General features: G+C 41.9%; 1 protein-coding gene across 5 annotated transcripts in view; it reads right to left on the bottom strand.

Moving 5' to 3' along the window:
- LOC140205260 (leucine zipper protein 2-like) overlaps positions 1-25,296 on the bottom strand; it is a 562,336-nt gene that overhangs the window by 192,886 nt on the left and 344,154 nt on the right. For 3 of the 5 annotated variants that reach the window (XM_072272727.1, XM_072272726.1, XM_072272724.1), the window contains 2 exons: positions 17,291-17,396; positions 3,653-3,763 (listed from right to left, as the gene is read on the bottom strand). In XM_072272727.1, coding sequence (XP_072128828.1) covers positions 3,653-3,763; positions 17,291-17,396 — 217 coding nt within the window. The remainder of the gene's footprint in view (positions 1-3,652; positions 3,764-17,290; positions 17,397-25,296) is intronic. The other 2 variants (XM_072272728.1, XM_072272725.1) reach the window with 1 other exon arrangement.

Genomic DNA, 25,296 nt, shown 5'->3' on the forward strand with positions numbered 1-25,296 from the left:
AATGCCCCTTTAGAACAGAGATGTTGTTCTAAAGGGAGGTGGTGAATCTGTGGAATTCATTATCACAGATGAATGTTGGGTATATTCAAAGTGGAGTTTGATTGGTTCCTGATTAGTAAGGTTCAAAGGTTATGGGGAGAAGGCAGAGAATGGGGCTAATGGGGAAAATAAATCAGCCATGATTGAATGGCAGGGCAGACTTGATGGGATAATTAGCCTAATTCTGCTCCCATGTCTTATGGAATAACTGTCTTCATATATATGTCAGCAACATGGAATACTAAATACAAGGAACAGGACCTGGGTTTACTTTAAATTATTCATCATTTCTGCTGTTTTATTTTATGTTTCTTTACTGTTGAATCCTATTACAATGAGTGTTCAAGCGTACTGTTTGACATCTAACTGGTTTAATACTTCAAACTGAATTACTACATTCTTTCTTTAAATGCCAGTGCTAATGAAAAAGAATGTTCAAGCTTTTTTTTAACATTTTACATATGTTGAGAAATAAGGAATAAAGATTCTGGTTAATATTTAATTGGGTTTGTTAAAGCCGGAGGCTTTTTGACTATTACTTATGTATGCTGTTCATATTACTTAACGAAAGTTGGTACCTCTAAGGTTATAATTTCAGTCATTTCAGACACACCTATGAAAACTAACTGGTGGAAGCGTTCAAGGACATTTTCAATCTCTCTCTCTCTGCTGCTGTCGACAGTTCCTACCTGCTTCAAAAGGGCGACGATCTTACCTGTGCCCAAGAAGAGCAAGGTGAGCTGCCTCAACAGCTATCACCCAGTGGCACTTACATCTACTGTGATGAGGTGCTTTGAGAGGTTGGTCATGGCTATAACCAGCTCCTGCCTAAGCAAGAACCTGGACCCACTGAAATTTGCCTATTGCCACAATAAATCTGGAGTAAATGCAATCCCACAAGGTCTTCAGTCAGCCTTGGTTTCCCTGGATAATAGTAATATTTACATCGGGCTGTTGTTTATTGACTATAGTTCAGCATTCAACACACTCAGTTCTAATCAGAAAGCTCCAAAACCTGGGCCTCTGTGCCTCTCTCTGCAATTGGTTTCCCTGACTTCCTCACCAGGAGACTACAGTCTGTGCGGATCAGAAATAGCATCTCCTCACTGACAATTAACACTGACATACCTTAAGCGTGGATGTTTAGCCCACTGTTCTACTCTCTCTACACCCATGATTGCGTGATGAGGCTCCTCTCAAATGGCAAAATTTCACATGGTGATGAGGAGACATACGGCAGTGAGATAGATGAGCTGCTTTGAGTGGTGTTACAGCAACAGGCTTGCACATAATGTCAGTAAAACCAAGGAATCGATTGTGAATCAGGAGGGGGACGTCAGGGGAACACACCCAGATTCTTATTGAGGGACTGGCAGTGGAAAGATTCCAATGTATTGTTGCAATTACAGAGAATATCACAACAGAATTTCAGGAGAATTGGTATGTCACCAAAGACATTCGATTATTTCTACAGATGTACTGTGGAGAGCATAATAACTGGTTGCATCGTTGTCTGCTATGGAGGGGCCTCTGTACAGGATTGGACAAAGCTGCAGAAAGTTGTAAATTTAGCCAGCTCCATCATGGGCACTAGCCTCCCTGGTATTGAGGACACCTTCAAAATGCAATGCCGATGAACCACAGTGACTTTCTGTGGGCTGTGGACAATACTTCTAAATATGCCTCTTTTCAATTACTCCCACTGTTATTTGTAAGTTCCTTCTAAGCAATGTACTTTAAAATATACTAAATGATCTACTGATTTCATAATCTTCTGAAGGACTCAATGGAGCAAGCAGGTACGGCACCTTTAACTGGACCAAGGTTTATTGTCATGGCCGGAAGAGAGGGAGAAGAGGATGATTCAAAACCGGGCTGAAATGCAGAGGAATGATGTCCTATCTACCTAGGATCTTGTTAGCAAATGTGGAATTATTGGAGAACAATATTGAGGATCTGAGGGCCAGATTGCTGTATCAGAGAGAAATGAGGGATTGTTGTGTTCTATGTCTGAGTGAGATGTGGTTTTCTCCAGGCATGCCAGATACAGTGATCAAACTGGAAGGATTCTCAATTTACCATATGGACTACATTGCTGATTTGGAAAAGACAAAAGGTGGAGGTGTGTGCTTCGTGATAAATTCCCAGTGGTGCTCAGAGGCAGCAGTTTGACAAACCCATGTTTCCTCAGCTTTGAACACCAAATGATCAAATGCTGACCATTCTATTTACCAAAGATGCTCTCTTCCATAATCTTGACCGCAGCTTACAAACCACCAGTGGCTGACTATAATCAAGCACTTGAGATACTGCATGATGCCATCTCCAAACAAGAAACAGTCCATCCTGATGCACTTCACATCATAGTTGGCAATTTCAACCAGGCTTGTTTGAAGAAAACCCTGCCAATTACCATCAGCACATAATCTATAGCACTAGAGGTCATAACACACTAGCCCACTGTTTTACTAAGATAAGGAATGCCTATTGTTCCATACTCTGACTGCATTTCAGTAAATCGGATCACTTGGCTGTCCTTCTCCTACCCGAAATCAGGCAAAGCTCCAGAGATTAGGACAATAAAAAGGTGGTCATGGGAGGCAATGGAATGGCTACAGGATTGCTTTGAGTCAGCGGACTGAGCCATGGTCAAGGAATCATTTTGATCTCATTTTCTCAATATTTATTGCTTATTTATTTATTATTATTCTTTCTTTTTTCTTGCATTTGTACAATGAATACACCACTGTTGGCACGAACTTTATTAAAAAAGTTGCAGGCAAGTGTGTTCCCATAGAATCACTTAAAGTCTTTCTCAATCAGAGGCCCTGAATGAACCATGAAATCTGCAATCTGCTGAGGGCCAGATCAGAAGCATTTAGGTCTTATGACCAAGAAAGTTACACGAGCTTCAGGTACGATTTCCAGAAATCATAGTCTGGTATGGAAACACTAATGCTCTTGAACAGAAGGTCCTATAAAAAGTAGTGGATCTGGCCTAGTGTATCACAGGTAAAGCCCTCCCCACCATTGAGCACTTCTACATGAAGCATTGTTGCAGGAAAGCAGCATCCATCATCAGGGACCCCCACCACCCAGTTTATGCACTCTTTTCACTGCTGCAATCAAGGAGAAGGTATGGGAGTGTCAGGACTCACACCAGCAGGTTCAGAAACAGATATTACCCCTCAACCATCAGGCTCTTGAACCAAAGGGGATGACTTCACTCAACTTTACTTGCCCCATCACTGAAATGTTCCCACAGCCTATGAATTCGCTTTCAAGAACTCGTCACCTCATTTTTCTCGATATTTATTGCTTATTCATTTTTATTATTATTTCTTTCTTTTTATATTTGTACAGGGACCTAAAAACACACACTCAACATTTCAGGAACAGCTTCTTTCCCTCCACCATCAGATTTCTGAATGGAGAATGGTCCCATGGACACTCTCTCATTATTCTTTCCTCCCTTTTTGCACCATTTATTTCATGTTATAGTTTGCGAAGAAAAAGAATTTCAGGATGTATATTACGAGGAGTGATTGATAAGTTTGTGGCCTAATGTAGAAGGAGGTAATTTTAGAAAACCTAGCACATTTATTTTTCCTACATTTGCACACTTAGTCCAGTGATCGTGGATCATGCGTATCCCTCCTTTGTAGAAGTCGGCGTCTTGGACCTCCAGGTGGTTCACAGCAGGGATGATTGATAAGTTTGTGGCCTAAGGTAGAAGGAGATGAGTTATTAACTTCAAACTTTCCGCATTTTCACTCAAAGAGTTGAACTGCATGTGCATGTAACGAGAGCTGTATAACTCATCTCCTTCTACCTTAGGCCACAAACTTATCAATCATTCCTGCTGTGGACCACTTCTACAAAGAAGGGATCCGTATGTTCCACGACTGCTGGACTAAGTGTGTACATGTAGGAGGGGACTATGTTGAAAAATAAATGTGCTAGGTTTTCTAAAATTTACTCCTTCTACCTTAGGCCATGAATTTATCAATCACCCCTTATATATACATTTCTCTGACATTAAATGTACCTATTGAAACCTATATATTTCTTATTGTAATTTATAGTTTTTATTACTACATATTGCAATGTACTGCTGCTGCAAAACAACAAATTTCATGACATATGCAGTGATTTTAAACTTAATTCTGATTCTAATTTCCCTTCCAAATTGTAAGCTTATATTCTGTGGGAGTCTAAGTTAGATATTCTCTACTAAGGTAGTGGAAGTGAGACTTAATAATACTGCAGTTAAATTAATCAGTCATCTAGGACCTTGAGTAAAGTCAGGATGATCAACATATTTTCCTGGCAAAAGACATTATAAGATTAAAAGATGAAAGTGTAACTGAGGAATGAGGGAGGAGAGAGAGTCTAACTCGATGAATTCAGTGTTGAATTAGCTACAGAAAGAAGAAACAGGAATATAAAAAAAGTTGAATTAAAGAAAGAGGAAAAAAAGGATAAAAATGTACTGACATTGGAGAATAAATGTAATTCTCATAAAGCAACTTAAACACGAGGGAATGATTCTCTAAAATCACAAGTGTTCATCTTTTGGGCAATGGTTGGCCATTAATAGTTATCATATTGTTAATCTGTGATTTGCACTGTTGATTAATTACCAAAGCAGTTTCATACAGATCACGGTGAAGCCAAGGGCAAAATGAGCATCAGTCTTTCACAAGCAGAAGGCTATTTCTTTTCTCGCACACAGTCACTAGACTGTCCCTACATAGGTAAAGAGAGTGCTGTTTCAGCACCAATTTCTTTTCATCAAGGGAATTTTGCTTGTTCCTCTCATTCCCTCCTCAAACTCTGACTTATAGAGTTATAAATCATGACAGCCACAGAAACAGCCCCTTCAGCCCACCTAGTCCAGGCTGAACTTTTATTCTGCTTAGTCCCATCGACCTGCTGTCAGACCATACCCTCTGTGATGAGACCTTCAGGAAACAAACCCAGCTGTGGAGTAAACTCAAGACTTGAAGGTAGAAAGTAACGATGAGGATTTAATCAAAAAGTATAACCAAAGAATAACAAATGACCCAGAACATACTTTCTTGAGAGGACTAGAATACACATAACATTAGTTCACTCAGAACCAAAATTCAGGTGTCAGCGATGAATGCTAGTCGTGATGAAATTAAATAATGCATATAGCATGGCAAGCCCATGTGTATCAACATCAAAACTCAATAAATCAAAAACAGGATGCACGAGGAACCCTTTTTCAAAGAACAAGCAGCATATTAAAAAGCACAAGAAAAACTTAACAACACTACCAGTCACTGAACAAGGTTCTCGGTAAAATGTATCCATGATGCTCAGGTGCGTCGGAGCACGAGGCTCTCTGCTGCTTGTCCAAAGAGTTCATGACAGGACCATCCTCCCCCGCCATGGCCAGCAGCTGACAGGCTATAACTGCTATGATAGTCCATATTTAACTGAGGATCCAAAATGTTATAGAACATAGAATAGTACAGCACAGTACAGGCCCTTCGGCCCACAATGTTGTGCCGACCCTCAAACCCTGCCTCCCATATAAGCCCCCACCTTAGATTCCTCCATATACCTGTCTAGTAGTCTCTTAAACTTCACTAGTGTATCTGCTTCCACCATTGACTCAGGCAGTGCATTCCACGCACCAACCACTCTCTGAGTAAAAAACCTTCCTCTAATATTCCCCTTGAACTTCCCACCCCTTACCTTAAAGCCATGTCCTCTTGTATTGAGCAATGGTGCCCTGGGGAAGAGGCGCTAGCTATCCACTCTATCTATTCCTCTTATTATCTTGTACACTTCTATCGTGTCTCCTCTCATCCTCCTTCTCTCCAAAGAGTAAAGCCCTAGCTCCCTTAATCTCTGATCATAATGCATATTTTCTAAACCAGGCAGCATCCTGGTAAATCTCCTCTGTACCCTTTCCAATGCTTCCACATCCTTCCTATAGTGAGGTGACCAGAACTGGACACAGTACTCCAAGTGTGGCCTAACCTGAGTTTTATAGAGCTGCATCATTACATCGCGACTCTTAAACTCTATCCCTCGACTTATGAAAGCTAACACCCCATAAGCTTTCTTAACTACCCTATCCACCTGTGAGGCAACTTTCAGGGATCTGTGGACATGTATCCCGAGATCCCTCTGCTCCTCCACACTATCAAGTATCCTGCCATTTACTTTGTACTCTGCCTTAGAGTTTGTCCTTCCAAAGTGTACCACCTCACACTTCTCCAGGTTGAAGTCCATTTGCCACTTCTCAGCCCACTTCTGCATCCTATCAATGTCTCTCTGCAATCTTTGACAATCCTCTACACTATCTACAAAACCACCAACCTTTGTGTCGTCTGCAAACTTGCCAACCCACTCTTCTACCCCCACGTCCAGGTCGTTAATAAAAATCACGAAAAGTAGAGGTCCCAAAACAGATCCTTGTAGGACACCACTAGTCACAATCCTCCAATCTGAATGTACTCCCTCCACCACCACTCTCTGCCTTCTGCAAGCAAGCCAATTCTGAATCCACCTGGCCAAACTTCCCTGGATCCCATGCCTTCTAACTTTCTGAATAAGCCTACCGTGTGGAACCTTGTCAAATGCCTTACTAAAATCCATATAGATCACATCCACTGCACTACCCTCATCTATATGCCTGGTCATCTCCTCAAAGAGCTCTATCAGGCTTGTTAGACATGATCTGCCCTTCACAAAGCCATGCTGACTGTCCCTGATCAGACCATGATTCTCTAAATGCCTATAGATCCTATCTCTAAGAATCTTTTCCAACAGCTTTCCCACCACAGACGTAAGGCACACTGGTCTATAATTACCCGGACTATCCCTACTACCTTTTTTGAACAAGGGAACAACACTCGCCTCCCTCCAATCCTCCGGTACCATTCCCGTGGACAACGAGGACATAAAGATCCTAGCCAGAGGCTCAGCAATCTCTTCTCTCACCTCGTGGAGCAGCCTGGGGAATATTCCATCAGGCCATGGGGACTTATCTGTCCTAATGTATTTTAAAAACTCCAACACCTCCTCTCCCTTAATATCAACATGCTCCAGAACATCAACTTCACTCATATTGTCCTCACCATCATCAAGTTCCCTCTCATTGGTGAATACCAAAGAGAAGTATTCATTGAAGACCTCGCTCACTTCCACAGCCTCCAGGCAGATCTTCTCACCTTTATCTCTAATCGGTCCTACCTTCACTCCTGTCATCCTTTTTTTCTTCACATAACTGAAGAATGCCTTGGGGTTTTCCTTTACCCTACTCACCAAGGCCTTCTCATGCCCGCTTCTTGCTCTTCTGAGCCACTTCTTAAGCTCCTTTCTTGCCTCCCTATATTCCTCAATAGACCCATCTGATCCTTGCTTCCTAAACCTCATGTATGCTGTCTTCTTCCACCTGACTAGATTTTCCATCTCGCTTGTCACCCATGGTTCCTTCACCCTACCATTCTTTATCTTCCTCACCGGGAAAAACTTATCCCTTACATCCCGCAAGAGATCTCTAAACATCGACCACGTGTCCATAGTACATTTCCCTGTAAAAACATCATCCCAATTCACACCCGCAAGTTCTAGCCTTATAGCCTCATAATTTGCCCTTCCCCAATTAAAAATTTTCCTGTCCTCTTTGATTCTATCCTTTTCCATGATAATCATAAAGGCCAGGGAGCGGTGGTCACTGTCCCCCAGGTGCTCTCCCACTGAGAGATCTGTGACCTGACCCGGTTCATTACCTTGCACGAGATCTAGTATGGCATTCCCCCTGGTCGGCCTGTCCACTTACTGTGACAGGAATCCATCCTGGACACACTTAACAAATTCTGTCCCATCTAAACCCTTGGAACTAATCAGGTGCCAATCAATATTAGGGAAGTTAAAGTCACCCATGATAACAACCCTGTTACTTTTGCACCTTTCCTAAACCTGCCTCCCAATCTGCTCCTTTGTATCTCTGCTGCTACCAGGGGGCCTATAGAATACCCCCAGTAGAGTAACTGCTCCCTTCCTGTTCCTGACTTCCACCCATATTGACTCAAAAGAGGATCCTGCTACATTACCCACCCTTTCTGTAGCTGTAATAGTATCCCTGACCCAGTAATGCCACCCCTCCTCCCCTTTTTCCACCCTCTCTATCCCTTTTAAAGCACTGAAATCCAGGAATATTGAGAATCCATTCCTGCCCTGGTGCCAGCCAAGTCTCTGTAATGGCCACTACATCATAATTTCATGTATGTATCCAAGCTCTCAGTTCATCATCTTGCATTGAGGTACACACATTTCAGCCCTTCTACCTTACTGTCTTTACACCATTTATTCTGCTTCTCTTTCCTCAAAGCCTCTCTGTATGTTAGATCTGGCTTTACTCCATGCACTTCTTTCATTGCTCTATCGCTCTGGGCCCCATCCCCCTCGCAAATTAGTTTAAACCCTCCCGAACCATGCTAGCAAACCTACCTGCGAGGATATTGATCCCCCTCGAGTTCAGGTGCAACCCATCCAATCTGTACAGGTCCCACCTTCCCCAGAAGAGATCCCAATGATCTAAAAATCTAAAACCCTGCTCCCTGCACCAACTCCTCAGCCATGCATTCAACTGCCCTCTCCTCCAATTCTTACCATCTCTGTCACGTAGCACTGGCAGCAATCCTGAGAACGTCACCCTTGAGGTCCTGTTCTTCAGCCTTCTGCCTAATTCCCGAAACTCACACTTCAGGACCTCATCCCCCTTCCTGCCTATGTCGTTGCTCCCAACATGTATCACGACTTCTGGTTGCTTTCCCTCTCGTACCAGTATGTCATGCACCCGGTCAGAAACATCCCGGACCCTGGCACCCGGGAGGCAACAAACCATGCGGGTGTCCTTCTCACATCCACAAAATCTCCTGTCTGCTCCTCTGACTATAAAGTCTCCAATGACGACAGCTCTCCTCTTCTCCGTCCCACCCCTCTGCACCACAGGGTCAGACTCAGTGCCGGAGGCCCTGCCACCGTGGCTCACACCTGGTTGGTCGTCCCCACCAACAGTATCCAGGATGGTAAACTTATTATTCAGGGAAATGGCTACAGGGGTACTCTGCACTACCTGTCTGCTCACCTTCGCTTTCCCCCCTCTGACTGTCACCCGACGACCTGCTTCCGACAGCCTAGGTGTGACTACCTCCCTGTAGCTCTCATCTATGACTGCCTCATTATGGGAAGGAACTCACCATCACTCTGCTGGGTCATAAACCCTCCCCGTCCACAAATGCTATACTTTACCACGAGAAACATAGAAACATAGAAACATAGAAAATAGGTGCAGGAGTAGGCCATTCGGTCCCTCGAGCCTGCACCGCCATTTATTATGATCATGGCTGATCATCCAACTCAGAACACCGCCCCAGCCTTCCCTCCATACCCTCTGACCCCCGTAGCCACAAGGGCCATATCTAACTCCCTCTTAAATATAGCCAATGAACTGGCCTCAACTGTTTCCTGTGGCAGAGAATTCCACAGATTCACCACTCTCTGTGTGAAGAAGTTTTTCCTAATCTCACACTGAACTGTGTGTACTTGATGACCATCATTAAAACAAGGAGGAGGAGGAGACTTTGAAACAGGAGCCAAGAGACTAGAAAGTATGGGTTTAAGATGGGAAACACGAATGGTAGGATGAATACGTAGAGATCGTGGTAATTGTAGGTGATATAAAATCAGATTGTTTTTTCTTAAATGGACCAATGTACTTAAGAGCCTATTTCTGAGATTCTGCTTGCATAGGAAGTCTCAAGTAGAAAGCTAAACCCGTTAGCCCAGTATGAACCTGGTCACCTCTGATGTTTAGCCTGATGCTGCTGCTGTTGGGAGTTACACATTAAAATTGATCTGGCCTTTGACCATGTTTACCTGAACCCCTTAGCCAACTCAATGCCTGCAAGGACATCTACCTCAAACTCTTGTTCTAGGAATAGAGGAAGACTGTAGCTGAACTGACATCCCAATGGAGGAGTGTAAAAGATTATCATGCACGTACTCTGCCCAAATAAGATGGTCACTCCATGTAGTTGGGTTTCCTGAAACCAAACACCTTAGGGGTTTTTCCAAATCCTGGTTCACTCTCTCTGTCTGCCCATTGGTTCACAAATGAAACCCAGAGGATAGGCTAACAGTATCCTAAATGAGTTGACAAAAAGCCTTCCAAAATTTAGACATGAATTGTGGACCACGGTACAAAATTATATCCCGGCAAGGCATGTATCCAGAAGATACCTTGTAACATAAAATCGGCCATCTCCAAAGACATAGGAAGCTTGGGAAGAGGGGCAAAATGGCATGCCTTCAAGAATTGGTCCACCACAACCATTAAACAGTATTCTCCTGGGATGGAGAAATTCTAGTGATAAAGTCTATTGAAATATGAGACAAAGAAGAATGATAAAAATGTAAAGGTTGTAAGAGACCTTGGGGTGTTGATCTAGGTTCCTTATTTTGGACACACACATTGCACACCGAAACATAGCCTTTGACATCTTTGTTTATGCCTGGCCACCAGAATTGCCTGTTAATGAACTCTAATGCGGAAAAAATCTCTTGGGTGCCTGACCTTGTTCAGTACCATGGAGCTCCCAATTCAATTTCTTGGAGTAAACCACGTCAGAGACAAAGATACGACTAGGAGGCAATGCCTGGATTGGCCTTGCATTGTTCCTGGGACTTCCACATAATAGATTCGATCTCCCATCAAATAAGAGCTACTAGCCTTGAACTGGGAAGAATGGTCTTTGGTACTTCTTCCTTTTCAGATGTATCAAACTGAGAGAGTGTCCAGTTTCTGAGTCTTGGGACCAAGTCCGTAAGTTATAATAAAACTAAACCTTTTGAAAAACAATGACCAACGTCTATGCCTCTTTGCATAACATCTTGGATATAAGCTAAGTTTTTATGATCATTCCAAACAACAGCGATATTTTGCTCCCTCCAATGAATTTCTCTATTTTTTATGCATCATCTTGACAGCAAGCAACTCTCTGTTGCCAATGTCATAGTTGATCTCAGCAGGAGAGAGACACTTGGAAAAGAAGGCACACGGGTGTAACTTCTTGACAGAGGTGGTTCATTGAGAGAGCACAACTCTTTCTCCAACATCAAGGCATCAACCTCCACTACAAAAGATAGTTTCAGATCGGGGGAACAAGTACCGATACAGTGGTAAATCTGTTTTTGAAGTCATAGGAAGTGGTTGCTGCCTCTGGAGACCAACAGAAAGGCCCTGCAGACCTTTTGCTGAGATGGGTAAGTGAAGCTGCAATAGAACTGAAGTTGCAAATGAAGCGCCAATAGGAATCAGCAAGCTGTAAAGAGTGTTGGAGCCATTTAACTGAAGTAGGTTGTGGCTAATTCCATACTGCTTGGGTCTTCACAGGGTCCATCTGTAGATTCCCATTAGAAATGACAAATTCAGGGAAAGAAACTTTGGGGACGTGGAACTTGCTCTTCTCACATTTTACAAAAAGTTGATTCTCCAATAGACTTTGAAAAACATTCCATACATGTTGGACATATTCCTGAGGTAATCAAAGAAAAATAAGAACATTGTCCCAATAAAGAAATACAGAGCATTTCTCAGAGTATATCGTTGATATAATTTTGAAAAACCACTGGAGCGTTTACTAAGCCGAATGGCATCACCAGATTCTCACGATGTCCAATGGGAGTATTAAAGACTGACTTCTATTCACCTCCATTTTGAATTCAAATAAGGTTGTAGGCATTCCAAAGGGCAAGTTTTGTGAAAACTTTTGCTCCTTGTTATAGTTTGAGTGCCATATTCATAAGAGGGAGTGAATACCAGTTCTTAATAGTAAACCCTGTAATCAGGGATTCAGACCCCTGCAATCAATGCAGTCTCAGACTGCCTCTCCAGGGGGCAAAGTGGACAGTAGAATAAACCTGGATGCTAAACCCTCTTTGATATATATATCTCCATGGCTTGACTCTTGGGAACGAATAAGGCATAGAGCCTTCTCCAGGGAGGCCAAGTACGTGGTAGCAAATGTGGAGGAAGCTTTGTGGCTGCCTTCTTGGTAAATATCTCCAGCAAGTCTGAATATCTTGGAGGCACTCTAGGCCATTCAGTTGACTTAGAGTCCAGTTCTGAGGAGTCAGAACGCAACTTGGGACTTACTACTGATGACTCAGCATAATTCACAATGGGTATCTCAGAAACTCAGGCTGCCATCTCAGAAATATGGGCTGGCCTCTCGGAAACACCGGGTTGGGCTCTTGGGGCCTCTAGCTGGCCTCTAAGGACCTCCAGCTGCCACTTAACTTTTGATTGGCTTCTTGGAACCTCCAGTGGACCCCTCAGGACCTTTAGAAAGAATTATTCTGGCAAAAGGTTGACCAATCCTGAATGGTGCCAGACGACCAATTAATACACGGATTATGAAAAAGTAACCACGGGTAACCAAGGACAGTGAATAAGGTGGAATTGAATTGTCTCGTCATGCATACCAATTGTTAACCTGAGAGGAATGCAAAGATAAAAAATTTGTCCAGGTCCCAACTGTCTCCCATCCAGGGCTGTAGCAGTGAGTGGCTGGTTGAGATGTAATTTAGGAACTTGGATTATCTTGGTCAGGTCCCCACCTTATGCTCCAAGGAAATATTGATGTTCCCCCAAGACAATAGTGAAGGTACCACCACACTGAAATTCATCAGACTGTGAGAGACTAGAGACCATCACAGTTCTCCCCTCACTGATGGTCCTGGGAGCTTTGTGACTGGAGAATCAAAAATGATCTGCCTTACCACGGTATCAGCAGCTGCTCTGCTTCGCATGTTTCTCTCTCTCTGTTGGGTAGAGCTGGGTTCTTCCCAGTTGCATTGGCTTCAGCAGGGAAGACCGTGAGCAGTCTCCGATTAAGGAACCAGAGAAGACATTGGGCAATATTGAGAGCTAAATCTCAGCGTGAACTCGTCACGCCTTTCCCTCCTTCTGTCAGGCATGTGACTACCAATTCTAATAGCCATATCCATAAGCTCCTCCAAATCCTCTACTGGGTCCCTGGTCACTAGAACCTCCTTGAGTTAGTCATTTAATCCCATTGAAGCAAGGCGACCAAAGCCTCCATATTCCACCCGCTCTCTGAGGCCAAGGTCTGGAACTCCATTGAATAGTCAGCAACAGATAAAGTCCCCTGATGCAAATGAAGGAGTCTGCTGGCTGCCTCTGGATCCCCAGCAAGGTGAAAGAATATACTTCTCATATTTCTTAAAAATAAATTGATATCAAAACACATGGGAGAGTTCTTCTCCCATAAGGCTATAAATCCTGAAAGGGCCCTGCCCAAAAGGAGTGAAATTATGTAAGCCACATTACTCCTGTCTGAGGGGAACTTAGTGCATTTTAACTCAAACACTAGAGAGCACTGATTTAAGAAACCATGGCAAGACTTGGGGTCTTCATTGTACAGCTCTGGAGTTGGCAGATTAATTGATACTTCAGGGTAGCTCTGGACAAATGTAGCGGGGCACACAGGTGAATGCTCAGAACCAGAGACAACCCCCAAAGAACATAAATATTGCCTACCAGTTTCAGAGCCTTTCTGTAATGATGCTAGTATCTCCTGGAGTAAATGTTTATGCCGTTGAACTGCCTCTCCTTGGCAGGTCAATGCTGTATGTAATTGGATCAGTCACTACTGGGTCCTTGATGGCTGAGTTCTGCTGTAATGAGGTCTTCAGGCGAACAAACTCAGGCATGGAGTAAACTCGAGACTCAAGGGTAGAAAGTAATGACTAGGATTTATTCATAAAATATAACAGAGGAATAACAAATGACTGAGAGTATACTTACTCGAGAGGACCAGGGTACACAGAATGTTAGTTTGCTCAGAACGCAAATTCAGAACTCAGCGATTAATGCTTGTCATGACAAACTTATATCATGCATATAGCACAGAAATCCCATGCACATCAAAATTAAAACTCAATAAACTAAAAACAGGATGCTTGAGGAACATTTAAAAAACAAGCGGCGCAAAAAAACACAAGGAAAACCAATTACTGATGTCAGGCTCTCTGGCCTATAATTTTCTGGCTTAGCCTTAGTGATGTTCTTAAACTATAAAACAACATTAGCTATCCTCCAATCCTCCAGCACCTCACCTGTGACTAAGGATGTTTTAAATACCTCTGCTATGGCCCCTGCAACTTCTGCACCTGCCTCCCACAAGGTCTGAAGGAACACTATGTCAGACCCTGGGGATTTATCCAAACTAATTTTCCTCAGGACAGCAGGCATTTCCTCTTTCATAATACATATACAGTCAATGATTTCACTGCTGTTTTGCCTTACTTCTATAGATTCAATGTCCATCTCTCGAGTAAACACAGATGTAAAAAATCCATTTAAGATCTCCCCCATCTTTTTTAGTTTTTTGGCTCCATGCCTCAGTATCTCTCGAAAACAAAAGTTTTCTAAACTTATTATTCTTGCCTTTTATTCTGATAGGAACATACAAACTCTTTCCTCTCAAAATTTCACTTGTGAAGGTCTTCTACTTACCAAGCACATATTTGGAAGAAAGCAACCTGTCCCAATCTAGACTTATCATTTCCTTCCTCATACCATCAAAACTGGCCTTTCTCCAATTTAGAATCTCAACCTGAGGACCAGACCTATCCTTCTCCACAGTTATCCTGAACCTAATGGCATTATGATCACTAGATTATATGTGTTTCCCTACATACACTTCCGCCACCCACCCTGTCCCATTCTCTAATAGGAGATCCACTATTGCACTCACTCTAGTTGGGACCTCTTTGTATTGATTAACGTATTAGTCTCTTTCCCATTTCTGATGAAGGACCCTGGACTTGGAACATTGACTGCTTACCTTTGCACACCTGCTGAATGAGTGTCCAGCTGGGTACAGGTATTGATTATAACCAGTGTTTCGATGACAAACACTGCCATTTTCATCAGGGATGATGTCTGGGCATGTCTAGTCCAGTGGTATTTATATCCCCACCTGTACTTGGCTGGAAGCCCAAGAGAAGTTTATTTGTGAAATATGTTGGGAAAGAATCCGACCTGCTGAATATTTGCAGCATTTTCTGTTTTTTGTTTTAAATGGACTTGCTTGATATCATTGTTAAAAAGCATGAAAAGTTTGTACTTTTAGATTTTTCTTCAGTCTTACTTATTTCAGATTTGATTTGTTCATGTTATTGCAGCAGAAGCTTAATTTGCATTTAATGAGTAATTTCATCTTTCATTTCTGTTTTCCTCAATTAGAAGGAAGTAACTACCACAATGCACCTAGAAATGTCTTTTAAGTATTCAAACCACAAAACACTGTATTAAATAATGCTGCTTGTCTTGCGTCATTCTTGTGAAACTCTTCATGTCACAATAGGTGTACAGTAGCACAAAACGCATCATCTTCATCTCTGGAAATGTGTTTTAGATTTGGTCCAAGCCAACCTATTTTTGTCCACAATTGAGGATTTCAGATGAAGAGACCTGGAACAGTTTTTTTTTTTGATTTCCAGGTAGGCTAACAAATTATTTATGCAGTAAGGAGCTAACCAGCCAATATTATTCAGCAAGGGCTTGGAAAATTGCTCTCCTGGGAAGGAATGTTCTTCTAAGTTTATGGTTAATGGTTGTCATAAAGGAATGACAAATGATGCTGTAAAATGCATTCAATCTATAATGCTACTATTGAGTATTATGGCTCAGAACAGAACAACAAAAGAAAATACCGAAACAAAAAAATATATGATAGTCAATAAGTCATATTTGGCTGTAACACCCATTTCAAAGAACAATATATACTTCAATATCTTTAGAAAGAGGCTCATTACTTCTCTGCAAAAGTGCTTATGTCATTAATCATTGGGTATACTTTACCTGCTTGGGTTCAGTCACTATTTTTTATAATTGGACTGAAATATTTCTGATTTGGAAACATTGTAAGCGTAATCTTGTTTATGATTCCCTTACCACAGTATTCACAATATTAATTATACTTAGTTCAGTATTCAAGGATATTTATAGTCATAGAGTAATACAGTAAAGTAGCAGGCTCTTTAGCCCGAATGGTCCATAGCGACCACAGCATCTTCCCTCCTAGTCCCACTTACCTTGGAGGCCCATCACCCTCCAAACACTTCCCCTCCAAATGCCCCTTTTATTTGGCAGTGGTACCTGCCTCAACCGTTTCCTCTGGCAGCTCATTCAAGGTACTCTGTATAAAGAGTTACTTCTCTGGCTTCTTTTAAATCTCTCCCTTCTTATCTTGTATCTGTGCCTTCTCATCTTGGACTCCCCAACTCTAAGCAAAATACAATGCCCATTCGCTTTAAGCACACCCCTCATTATTTTATAAACTTCTATGAGGTCACCCCCTCATCCTCCTAAGTTCCAAAGTATATAGATCCAACGTAGACAACCACTCCCTATAACTCAGGTCCTTTATTCTAAGCAGCATCTTTTTATATCCTGTCTGCATTCTCTCCAGTCTTTCCTTTAACAGGGTGACTAAAACTGTACACAATTCTCCAAGTCTCGCCAATGAGATTGAAGCAGTGCAACATTGAAACAAGGATGTTGCCAGGACTTGAAGACCTGAGTTATAGGGAAAGGTTGAATAGCTGAGGACTTTATTCTCCAGAGTTGAGGAGAATGAGGGGAGATTTGATGGAGATATACTAAATTATGAGGGGTATAGATAGGATAAGTGCAAGCAGGCTATTTCCAATGAGATTGAGTGAGACCAGAACTAGAGGCCATGGGTTATGGAGGAAATGGGAAATGTTTGAGGGGAACATGAGGGAGAACTTCTTCACTCAAAGTGTGGTGAGATTTTGGAATAAGCTGCCAGCAGAAGTGGTGGATGTAGGTTTCATTTCAACAATTAAGAGAAATTTGGATAGGTACATGGATGGGAGTGCTCTGGAGGGATATGCTTCGGGTGCAGGTTGATGGGATTAGGCAGGAAAAGAAATCAGTATGGACACAATGGGCTGAGGGGATTGTTTCTGTGCTGTAGTGTTCTATGACTCAATAATTTACAGTATACTGCAACATAATGTCCCAGCTTCTAAACTCAATGCCCTGATTTATGTAGTGTGAAGGGCTGACAATAGCTGCAGATGCTGCTTCCTCCCCATTATTTTATAAATGTCGTTACCCATGGTGGTGCTTTCTAACCAGCAGATTTACCTTCATTCCTTGCAAATCTGTTGCCGATTTTGAGAGCTGATGCAGGAGGCTGCTTTTTTCCATTGAAATCTGTTTTAGTTTGCTTTCCAGATCTTCGTAACCCCGCCTAAAGAATAAGAAATATTGAAGAACTGATAATAAGCGTATTGTGACTTAAGTATAATCACAATTGTAGATTTTATTTTTGTTTATTTATTTAGAAATCGAGTGCAGAATAGGCCTATTGGCTTAGCAACCCACCAGTTTAACCCTGGTCTGAACACAGGACAATTAACCTACTAATTGGTACGTCTTTAGAATGCGGGAGGAAACTGGAGCACCTGGAAGAAACTCACATGTTCTCCGGTGAGGATGTACAAACTTCTGGAATTGAACTCTGAACTCCAACACTGTGAGCTGTAACAGCGTTATTCTAATCGTACGCTACCGTGACTCATAACTTGTATTCCTCAGGTTATTTTTCCGTTACCCTGTGTGGTTCAAAGGAAGTCTGAGCAACCTGAGGACAGGCAAGATGTTGAAGACCAAGAATGGGAACTTTCACCTTAGAGTTGATATGCTTTCAATGTGATTCTGAGTGGCAACAATAATTTCCATAGGAACATAAAGAAAGAAGTGCAGGAATAGGCCTTTTGACCCTTAAGCTGCCTGATCATTCATTATCATCATGGCTGGCCTATAATAGGCCTCAGCTCCACAGCTATGCCAGTTTCCAAAACTTTCAATTTCCCAATCCTTCAAAAATTTACCTATTTCTTCTCATTTCCATAAGACTCTGGCGGGTAGAGAATTCTAGTGATTCATCAGGACTTTTTAGAATTCTCTTTGAAATGTTCCTATGCATGGAAGTTTTAAATGACTCATTTAACCTCTTCTTGTAAATATATGCCCTCAATCAAGATTCTCCCACTGTTTGACATCTACTATGCCGTGACCCCTCAAAATCTTCGAAGTATCAGTTAAAATCTTCCCTCAATCGTCTAAACTCTAAAAAAAAATGTGAATATAATTTCTTTATCTACTGGTAAAAGTTGTGACAAAAGAGGGTTACAAAAGTACACATAGACTAAGATGTTAACTGTCCTGTGCTATCACAAGTGGGATCATCAGTTGATCTGCCACCTGTCTTCAGGAGAGAGAGATAAGTAAGACAATGGAGCAGCATTTGGAAATGTTAATGAGGAGACGAGAAAGTTTAACGGAAGGAGACACCGGTCTGAGTATTGTCAAGACCGGCTGCTTTGAACCCTGAACTGTTTGAAGTCTGAGGGACAGGCGATACCCCAACAGGGGGGATAAAAAGGGACAGGTTTGCTAAGGTAACAGACACCACTCATGACACCATGAGGTAACGAGACCCTGGAAGCGGTGTGCCCCCACAAGTCGGTGGGAGTTTTGGAGTGCTGTCGTGGGCCCAGCCATAGATGCACAGGGTGGAAAGATACGGTCGGCGGGAACCTGGTGTGTGTATGTCCGCCCTTGCCTGGGTGCCGGGTTCACCGCCAAGGAGCGATCGTATCTGGAACGGACTGGTCACAGTCGGTGACCTCAGAAGACATTACAAAGGGTTCGCCCAAAAGCTGACTGCGAGGAATATCGAAGGTCTGTTTGGAATCCGATTTGAATATTCATTCGTTCTCTCTCTCTCTCTCCAACGGCACAACAGCGATTACTGCGAACTGAACTAAACTGAACTCTGTCACTTGTGATTGATGATTTTACCCCTAGACTGCGATAGAGCTTGATTGACCATATTATCCTAGTTCTGTGTACATGTGTGTTTATTCATTGCTAACCTGTTGCATTTATATCCTTACTATTAGAGTACTGTGTTGCTTATTTCTTTAATAAAACTTTCTTAGTTCCAGTAATCCAGACTCCAACTGAGTGGTCCATTTCTGCTGGTTTGGCAACCCAATTACGGGGTACGTAACAAAGTCAAGTGCCTATTTCATAAATTAGCCTAGTGACTCTGTGTTTGCATTGCCTCCAAGGTCAGTATATTCTGTAAGTAAGCAGACTAAACCTGTTCCCAGGCATGTCCTCCCAGACATTTGTACCAAGACTATCTTATTTTTAAATTCAAACCATTTGCAATAAAGGCCAATCTGGCATTTTCTTTCTTAACCACATGTACAAGAGCACGTGATGGATTTTGTACTTCACTCATCTGCAGTCATTCTCCATATAGATAATAGTCTGCCATTAGGTTCCTCCTAACTTGATGAATGACTTAACATTAGTCTCCATCTTGGCAACTAATTCTTCTATGAACAATATAACCAAGATTCCAATTGACTTCTGAAAAGATATCATACCAATGCAAGTATATCACGGGCTCAGGGAGTAGAATAGATATTGAACAGCAGAAGTAAATACAGATGTTGGAAACCTAGAATGAAAATTGTATGCGCAGGAAATGCTCAATGGGTCAGGCAGTACTTGTGGATGGAGGAACAATGTTAATATTTCAGATTAGCAACATTTCATCAGGACATCTGAACATGTGAATGAAGGTCTGTCACAACCACAGATTTGGTAGCGCACCAGATTCGGCAATTGCGCTCGTGAATGTGCACGTGTCAGCTAATTATTATTTCATTGTGATAATATTTAACTCCATTCATTCCCTCGTAGTACTTGTCAAGACTTGGACATGGACACAGCAACAATTCGCTTTCGGCATACCGCCTTGCTTGAGAAATTGGACTGTTGAGTCAACTGAATCTGAAGACTACCAGTATTCATTTAATTCTTAGCTGTCCTTTTCAGCCACAGAGTAGGTTTCATTTTCCATTTGAGAGTTTTAGTTAACAGCTTTGTTTGGCCTAGCATTTATTGTTTTCTTTCCCTTTAACATTGTTCGCATTAAAGTCTATGATCAATTGATCCCACTTCAGTGTCTCTTACTCTGCACTTGGGCCATATCCGAACCACCAGGTGACAAGGTCTCCATCTGAAACCCTTTTTCTCTCTCACCACAGTTGCCATGTCTCTTGCATAAAAAAGCATTTCCTGTTTTAATTGAAGAACTAGTGACTATTGTAAGGTCAGCAATGAAGCAAACAGTTAGACGCATCTGAACTTGAACTTTGGAGTACCTTGGGCTTGAACATTTGATTGCGCATATGCAGAAATCAAAGGCACAATGGCTGACTGTTTGGAACTGGCAGTTGTCAGCATGAGTATGCCCAATATGCTTTGGTAGAGTAGTTACAGAAACTGTGTTTCTACATGGGAGGATTTGCAAAAGTAAATAGTAAACAATATGTTTATTACAGCAAACCAAATAGAGAATTCAGATGAAGATGCTCAACCTAGAAAGCCGTGTGTGAATGAAACTTGCTACCACTCGAAGCAATTGAGGCCACATATATGGGTGCATTTGAGGCAAAACCGTATTAAAAACTAATGTAGAACTGATGAGATGGACATACTGATTGAGACGTTGCGACAGGATGAGAGAAGACTTGAGTGGATCATAAATCGACTGGTTGGGTCAAATGCCAAATGTATACACAAGGATTTTGTACATTTTCACAGTGAACTACATGAATTTCCTCTGGGTACTCTGGTTTCCTCCCACAGTCTAAAGACGTATACGTTAGTAGGTTAATTGGTCATTGTAAGTTGTCCTGTAATTAGCCTAGTATTAAGTAGATGGTTTTCTGAGCAGTGCTGCTCATTGGGCATGAAGGACCTATTCTGTGCTGTATCTCTAAATAAATAGTCATAGTCATACTTTATTGATCCCGGGGGAAATTGGTTTTCGTTACAGTTGCTCCATAAATAATTAAATAGTAATAAAACCTTAAATAATTAAATAGTAATAAAACCTTAAATAATTAAATAGTAATATGTAAATTATGCCAGGAAATAAGTCCAGGACCAGCCTATTGTCTCAGGGTGTCTGACCCTCCAAGGGAGAAGTTGTAAAGTTTGATGGCCACAGGCAGGAATGACTTCCTATGACGCTCAGTGTTGCATTTCGGTGGAATGAGTCTCTGGCTGAATGTACTCCTGTGCCCAACCAGTACATTATGTAGTGGATGGGAGACATTGACCAAGATGGCATGCAACTTGGACAGCATCGTCTTTTCAGACACCACCGTCAGAGAGTCCAGTTCCATCCCCACAACATTACTGGCCTTATGGATGAGTTTGTAAATAATAAATAAATAAGGTGAAATATTCATCAGCTGTCTGTAGTTTGTAATATGATCTTTCCATCATATTCTGTATAACTTGGGCACTTATTTTAAATTTAAGGTAAGGTATATTTAACTGCATGAATGCTAAAGGATTTCAGCGAGAGTTGGAAAGAAGTATTAGTCAGTTACAAATCACTGCATTTGTTGAAAGAGTCTTCCTAAGCAAGGTGCAGCAATACATTACAGAGCACAGGGTTTTTCGGTCGCTCCATAAATAACCTCTCCCCCTGAGGCAGATCCTTTTGTTTGAGTGTGCTCTATTTCCCTCAGCTGATGGCAGCTCCGTGACATGCTCTGAAAGGCGATATCTCAGTGTGATTCATATTTGTAAGCAGAGACCAGCTGATTCAATTTGGAGCATTATGTTTGGACTGACCTTATTGTCTTGCTGAGGGATAAATGGGTTTCTTGTTAAACTTTTAGACAGTGTGTCAGAAAAAAAAATCATAAATTAAAAGACAACTTGATATCTTTTCATTAGACTTACAGAATAAGAGAAAATATTCAGACTTTGGAACAGTTGAGAGAATGACAGAGGATATTTTGAATGTGTTGTGCTTTTTACAATAAACCTCCAGGCACCTCTGAACATGGACCAAAAATCAGTAATATTCTCATATTCTATCTTGGTGTTATTTACAATAAAAACAGACAAGCCTTTGACAAGGAGACCTTCACAACTTTGTTTAATCTGGTGTTGACTGGGAAGATGATGTCTTCAACAAAAGGCTACCGATTAAGATGCTATAGAGTTGGCAAATTACAGCCTGCTAGTTTTGCACCTGGTAATCAAACCTCATACCTTCCTATTCTTCATTGTTCAACATCTCACATTAAACTGACCTAGATGTTCAAGCATTTTATTGTTGTAATATAGGTGCATGAGGCATCCAAATGATATGTGCGCACTTCATGCCAGAAATATGGAATTCGTCATAATGAAGGCTCACCATGCACTGCTTGTGGCTGAAACAGACATTACATTGCATACAAGAGAGTGGATGAACACCAGTCACAGCCCAGTGTCAGCACCCCGATGAGGACCTTGCATTCAGGACATATAAAACATTACAGCACAATACAGGTATCTTTGCCCACGATACTGTGCTGGCCTTTCAAACTACTCTACAATCAAATTAACCCTTCATTTCTACATATCCATTTCTGTCATCCATATGCCTATCTAAGCTCCTCTTCCTCCTCTGAGGAGATTAAGAGGATTAATGGTGCCTAATGGCAACACCCTTGCTTCCATCTTTGGAAACAGCTCCATTTCCATCTTTAATATCTCTATTTTTCCCTTTCAGGGTTCTTTTGAAGACCCTGACCTGGAGTTACAAGCTGACTACGGTTCTTTGCGGGAATGGGACCTGCTCTCGGGGCTTCATGACTGGCCGTTATTCGGCACACAGGGGCTCGGCATAAGAGCTCAGCTTGCCTTCGGAAGGCTGAGATCTCGTGATTCTGGAGACTGGTGGATCGAAGGTTGATGTCTGAGCAGGAGATTGGTGTGTCATGGGAGATGGAAGATCTGAGGCTGTGTGCCCAAGCACCCGAGATATTTGAGTACAGCGCTCGGAAAAGCGATACAACAGACTTTTAACATTGTAAATCAGCAAGTTATTTGTTATGTCTCCCCTCTCTCTGTGAAACAGACATTTCTTTCTCCCTTATTAGGAAGAGAGAGAGAGAGAGAGAGCACTTGTGGTATGTCAGATACTGGGTGAACAAGTAGTCTTTAGAGTACGGCAAGTCTGTGTCTTTGCTGTTGCTTTGCTCATGCTTGAGTACTCAGTGATGGGTGCCAATGCTTCTTTTTTGCTGGTGGAGGGAGGGGGTATCGTTGCTTGCTGCCGCTTACACGTGGGAGGGAGGGGAGCTGGGGGGACTTTGGGGTTCAAATATTTAACTGTCATTCATTCTTTGGGGCACTCCTCTGTTTTCGTGGATGGTTGCAAAGAAAAAGCATTTCAGGGTGTATATTGTATACACTTCTCTGACATTAAATGTACCTTTAAAACTTTGAAAAGTTTCTTAAATGTCTCAAATATATCTGCCTCTTGCACCAGTCTTGGAGCGCATTCCATACACTCACTACTCTCTGTTTAAAAATCTTACCTCTGAAATCCCCCCTTCACTGTCTGTCAACCACTTTAAAATTACAACCCCTTGCCACCCTGGAAAAATGTCTCTGTTTACCCACTTGATCATCCTGTACACCTCTATCAAGTCACCTTTCATTCTCGTTCACTCCAAAGAGAAAAGCCTTAATCTAATCTAATCCAGGCAGCATTCTGGTAAATCTCCCCTGCAGCCTCTCTGAAGCTTCCACATCCTTCCTATAATGAGGCAACCTAAATTTATCACAATATTCAAAGTGTGGTCCAACCAGAGTTTTGTAGAGTTGTAATATTACCTCGTGGCTCTTGAACTTAATCCCCAACTAATGAAGGCCAATACACCTTCTTAGCTTCATTTTCAACTTGTGTAGGTCAAAGAAAGTCTTGCACCAAGCTTCATATATATTGACCATAAATTCCTAAAACTTCAACAGTAGCAGCATTTGAAAAGTATAGCATCTAGTGATGCCCTGACATTGTGAAAGAAACTACAGTAATGCAAGTTCCTTTCATGTCTTTTTCAGGATCTCCATCCTCTCTTGGCTGAAGGGAGAAATCACAAAGGTTATGGTGGTTTGGGCACTGGTGTGCTCCTCTTGCAGAATATGGAAGATTGACAAGTCCCGTCAGACAACTCCTACAATTGGAACAGTAGGCGGACTTGGTATGGAACATCCAGGATGTGCAGAATAAGAAGGCAATGTGTTTAGTGAGCTGGTTACTCTGCAGTTACAGAAGGAAAGGAGCTGAGTGATAACCAGGAAGAACAGTCAGGACAGTTTAACAGTTCAGCTTCATATGGTCATTCCCATCTGTAACAAGTATACCATGTTTGATATTGATGGGATTTTGACCACAAGGAATAACAACAGCATAAATCTAGTCCATAGCGCTATGGTAAGTGAGACTGTGCAGAAGAGGGATCAGAACTAGGCGAATGATAGTGGTAAAGGAATCTATTGTCAGGAAGCCAGATAGGCATTTCTCTGACTGCAAAACGTATGTTGCCTCTCTGGTTCTAGGGTCTTGGCTATCTTGGGGGGTCTGCAGGATCTTCTGAAAAGGAAGGGTGATACATGTAGATGTCAGTAATATAGGCAGAATAAAGGATGAAGTATGGCAGCATATGTTTGGTGAAATTGGTAGTCATATAAAGAACAAAGTTTGTAATCTCTAGATTGATTCTGGTGCCACAAGCTAGTGAGTTTAGGAATAGAAGGATCAATCGGATGAATGTGTTGCTGAAGGGATGGGGCTGTGGTGCAGAAGGTTGTAAATCCCTGAATCCTTGGGACTGTTTTTGGGGAATGTAGAATAAATACAAGCAGGACAGTTTTCTCCTAGAAAGGGCAGAATAAAAACAAGTAAATGCACATGCAAGGACCATTAAAGATGTTGCCAGACACTGCCTGACCTGTTGAGTTCCTCCAGCAGTTTTATTAATTTTGGATTGCTCTAGCATTGAAAGCTCAGAGAGAGCAAAGTTTTCAAGTGTACAGGAGATCCTTTGACACAGTATGTAGGTAGACCCTTGAGGGAAGGTGCATTTACTGGATCTTTTCTTGGAGAATGTAACTTGTTAAGTGGGAGGAACTACGGAGGAGATCATTTTGGAGATAGATATCTGTATATTTTAATATGGTTATGGAAAAGGATATGGATGAAAAAGTATAAA

Source organism: Mobula birostris, chromosome 11 (genome assembly GCF_030028105.1).
Source record: "Mobula birostris isolate sMobBir1 chromosome 11, sMobBir1.hap1, whole genome shotgun sequence".
Classification (NCBI taxonomy): Eukaryota; Metazoa; Chordata; class Chondrichthyes; order Myliobatiformes; family Myliobatidae; genus Mobula; species Mobula birostris.